This window comes from Babylonia areolata, chromosome 15 (assembly GCF_041734735.1).
Source record: "Babylonia areolata isolate BAREFJ2019XMU chromosome 15, ASM4173473v1, whole genome shotgun sequence".
Taxonomy (NCBI): domain Eukaryota; kingdom Metazoa; phylum Mollusca; class Gastropoda; order Neogastropoda; family Buccinidae; genus Babylonia; species Babylonia areolata.
Genome location: NC_134890.1, coordinates 12,379,112 through 12,383,602, shown reverse-complemented (window position 1 = coordinate 12,383,602; position 4,491 = coordinate 12,379,112). Strand labels below are relative to the sequence as shown.

The 4,491-nt window shown below is 45.0% G+C and overlaps 1 protein-coding gene across 3 annotated transcripts in view; it reads left to right on the top strand.

Annotated features, from left to right (window-relative positions):
• The window catches only part of LOC143290179 (uncharacterized), a 147,450-nt gene extending 143,339 nt beyond the window's left edge, over nucleotides 1–4,111 (top strand). For all 3 annotated transcript variants that reach the window (XM_076599489.1, XM_076599488.1, XM_076599490.1), the window contains exon 4: nucleotides 3,941–4,111. In XM_076599489.1, coding sequence (XP_076455604.1) covers nucleotides 3,941–3,980 — 40 coding nt within the window. In that variant the 3' untranslated portion in view covers nucleotides 3,981–4,111. The remainder of the gene's footprint in view (nucleotides 1–3,940) is intronic.
• Nucleotides 4,112–4,491: the final 380 nt, after the last annotated feature.

The following is a 4,491-nucleotide window of genomic DNA, read 5'->3' as shown; positions in this document are numbered from 1 at the left end:
CTCTGGTGACCATAGGGCCATCGGGGTTAATCATTGACATGCAGGAGATCCCGTTTCAGATTCTGTCTCAGCTTCTCAAGCAGGCGTCGCTGCGTTCGGGCAAATCCATACACCCTACACCACCTCTGCGTGGTGGCAGATGCCAGGACAGCTAACATAATCAAACGTGCTTAGTCAGACCTTGAGTGCATGCATATATATATGTATATATATCAAAGTGGATTTCTTTTCTTTTTCTTCTTCTTTTTTACATAATTTAGCCACAGGACAACACTGTTGTTGCCGCGGCTTCTTCTTTAGTTTGCCTATCGCTTACTGCACACGGGACCTCGGTTTATCGTCTCATCCGAATGACTAGATGCTCAATTTCATTTTCCAATCAAACTTGGGAAAAAGGGCGAGAACGGGATTCGAACCCAGACCCCTCATGGACACTGTATTGGCAGATCAGTGTCTTAACCATTCTGCCACATTGCTCCTCTGTGTCCATAATTAAGGGAGGGAAAAAAATGTGGTCAGTCAGCAAGTCGAAATGTGTGTTATCACTTTTACTGGACAGATTTTAAACTGAAGAACGAACTACACGATTTAACTCTATGTTTCTGGGCGTGAGAGACAGACAGACAGATAGACAGACATACAGACGGGGCAGAATGATAGATATAGGGATATTGGATAGATTGTGCATCTCTGGTGGGTGCGCGCATGCGCCTAAGTCCTTATTATTCATCCGGGAGGGTGTTATTCCCATATTTCTGGGGGAAGAAAATAAACCAGATACAGACCTGTTCATTGAGGCACGTGCATACCTGAGGACAAAATGGAAGGAAAGGAAGACTTTGTCTTTACATTGTAAAAGCTGCATGCTATACGTGCTAGATTAATAGAAAACATTCACGAGTTTCCCGGTTTCCTAGCCAGAGGGTTTCTTGAAATGTGTTGCAGCCTTCGTCAAGTTTAGATTCTGCGTTATTCGCGTTTATTCCCGAAACAATAATATATTTCCACTGCATGAGGAAAGATGAATGTGCTGAGGTGATCCACGGGGAAAAAAACTAACTTGTGTGCATTGACGAAACTGAAAAAAAAAATCATTTAAAATGTATTTTGCAAACAAGGGAAGTATATGGGGAGAATCCTTGTAAATATTTAAACATCACAACGGTTTCGTTACTTGGAACAATTTGCAAGGTTATGGAGATTTAAGAACGAAATTAAAAGCTCCTACGTGGGGTGGGCACTCATTGGTTGTTCGGGAAAGTTTTCAGTCACTCGCTGGGTGCCATTCTGATACATAATTTAAGCAAGATTCCACACAGGTATTGAATGATTCTCTTTCTGTGTAAGTTGAAGAAAGTATCGTCTTAGAAAGTGGCAAGACATTAGCTTCTCGCTTCAGGCTAAATTTGCGTATCACTGTTGCGTGATCAGGCCATGCCCAACTGTTATGACATCCCAGAAGCTTCGTGACTCAAATTTTCTTTTGTCCTTTCGACCGTCTGTATGAATTGAGAAAAAAGTTATATGCAGGACATATTGTACCATTTACGTCTGACCGCGACTGTCATGTGGTTTATTTATTTATGTGTGTGTATGTTTGCGTGTTTGTGTGTGTGTGTGTGTGTGTGTGTGTGTGTGTGTGTGTGTGTGTGTGTGTGTGTGTGTGTGTGTGTTTCTGTGTTTGTGTGTGTGTGCTTGAAGACATAATTATGTCACTGAGTACCTGGGACAAGTACAGAACCTTGTGAAACACCTCTGGGTGTCAAACGCTCCATCACCTCCAACAACCTGCCGTAGAATCCGCTGAGACATCACCCACACACCCACACCCACACACCCACACCTCTCTGATTTAAGCAAACAGGCCAGTGTCCCAAAGAAGAACAGAAGAAGGAGAAGGAAAAAAAAGTACCCAGAAATAAAACCGCGGCAATATCTAATGAACAATGTTGCATGCTTCCTGTAATGGTTTCGTACTGGCAATCCAGGCGCAATGTGAATGCAGAGAGAGAGAGAGATGTTAAAGCACCAACCACAGAGAGAGGCATGGAGGGGGGGGGGGGTAACAGTGAGGAATGCTTCAGTGCATATTCACACGGAATCTTCACATGTTTCGCATGTTGCTGTCAGTGTCCTTACCGCACTCTCTGCACCCCCACGCCCCCCCCCCTCCATGCTAACCCACCCTTCCCCCAACCCTTCCCCCCACACCCTTCCCCCCAACCCCCCATGTCCTCTACCCTTCCTCCCGCCACTCTCTCTCCCCTCTCTTTGTTATTCTATTCCCCCCAGTTGTCCGCATGATACACACACCCACACATAAACACACACGCACGCACGCACGCACACACACACACACACACACACACACACACACACACACACACACACACACGCACACACACACGCACACACACACACACACACACACACACACACACACACACACACACACACACGCCTCTTTCTTTTAACTGATCCTCCCTTCCTCCGTCCTTCCCATCACCTCCTCTCTTTGTTTTAACGTAGTGTCCACCCCACCCCCCTCCCCCTCTCTCTCTCTCTCTCTCTCTCTCTCCCCTCCCCTCCCTCCATCCCTCTCAAGAGAATTACTTCCCCATTCTTCTCAACCGAATTCCTTCGCCCCTATCTTTTTTTCTTTTCTCGTTCCTCGTGTCCTCCGAGTGGTTTCAATGGTGAAGGAGATTTGTGTCTACAATAAGGGGAATGATGAAAATAAAGGGATAAAAAGGGAGGGGAAAAAAAAAAAAGAACAGAAGAACACTGACTGGTGCGTGTTCAAATCCAGACGGCGTATTCCATCAGACAGAGAGACAGGACACACTGCGTCAGGTTCTTTTGTTATCTTTTCATCTCTCATGAGAATGAGAATATTATCCTCGCATTGAAGCGAGTGCTCTCTTTGCGTCTGTCTCTCTGTCTCTGTCTCTGTATCTGTGTCTCTATCTCTCTTCTCTGTCTCTCTGTCTCTGCTTCTGTTTCTCTCTGTGTTTCTCTGTCTCTGTCTCTGTCTCCCTCTCTCACTCACTCGCTCTCTCTCTCTCACTCGCTCTTTCTCTTATTCTCACTCTCTCTCTCTCTCGCTCTCGCTCTCTCTCTGTGTCTTACTCGCTCTCTCTCTTACACACACTCTCTCTCTCTCTCTCTCTCTCTCTCACTCTCTCTCTCTCTCTCACTAGCTCCCTCTCCCCGCGTTCAGATGAAGAGAAAAAGAACTTCCGTGTTTATTTTGCTGATTAACAATGACAGTCTTAGCTGGTTTGTGTGTTTTGTACTCGTTGCTTTTTGCGTGCTCGTTGTTGTGTTTAATGTCATTGCTATTATCATTGGTGTGTGTGTGTTTCTGTGTGTGTGTGTGTGTGTGTGTGTGTGTGTGTGTGTGTGTGTGTGTTAGTGGAAGGGGAGTGTGCGGGTTTTGTGTGTTTTGTGTGTGTGTGTGTGTGTTTTGGTTTGTTTTGTTTTTTTGTTTGCTTTTTGTTGTTGTTGTTGTTGTTGTTGTTTTCAAGGCCTGACTAAGCGCGTGGGTTACGCAGCTGTTGGTCAGGCATCTGCTTGGCAGATGTGAGGTAGCGTATATGGATTTGTCCAAACGCAGTGACGCCTCCTTGAGTAACTGAATTGAACTGGGTTTCTTTTGTGGGGTGTTTGTTGTTGTTTTTTGTTTTGTTTTTTTTGTTTTTTTGTTTTTCATGCTTCACCATCCGCGCTACCACAATGGCATTTTCCCACTTTCATCAGTGATGACGATGATGATGACGACGTGAAGAATGACGACGACGACGATGACAACATCAATAATGATAATGACAATTACGACGATGATGACGCCAATGACAACGACAGTGCGAAAGAAGAGGTCCGAGTCCGTCGATGATATTTTAGTTTGTCAGTTATCTAATTCATTATCTGTCTGTCTCAGTGCCTATAATCATCTGTCGTCCTTGGCGGAGGAGCAGTGAGGCAGCTGTGACGTCATATCCGGAGAGAGACAGAGACTGAGAGAGAGGGCGCCGCCTGGAGGGGCTGTCCAGACATTGACGTGACGTAACTCTCGTGACAAGGCTATCAGGAATGAATAAAGAAAGGAATAATTATATCTGTTGGGTTGTCTTTGATGTTGTATGCGTTGTTGTTTTTTTACACGAGGTGTTGCTCTTTTTTTTTTTTTTTTTTTTTTTTCTTTTTTTGTTTGGTTGGTTGGTTGGTTTTGTTTTTTTTAGTATGAAAGAAAAGTGGGGCTTGGTTGAGGGGAACGGTAAGCAACTCTTGGTGTGTGGTTGTTGGAGAGTGGTTGTGTTTATCCATAGTTGTGTCCCTTCACCGGGTTCATTGAAATGCTTGGTTGCTTGCTCTCTCTCTCTCTCTCTCTCTCTCTCTCTCTCTGTCAAAGGCACACACACACACACACGCACACACACCCAAGCGCTTGTTTATCGTTCGCGCTGCACACTAACACACACACACACACAC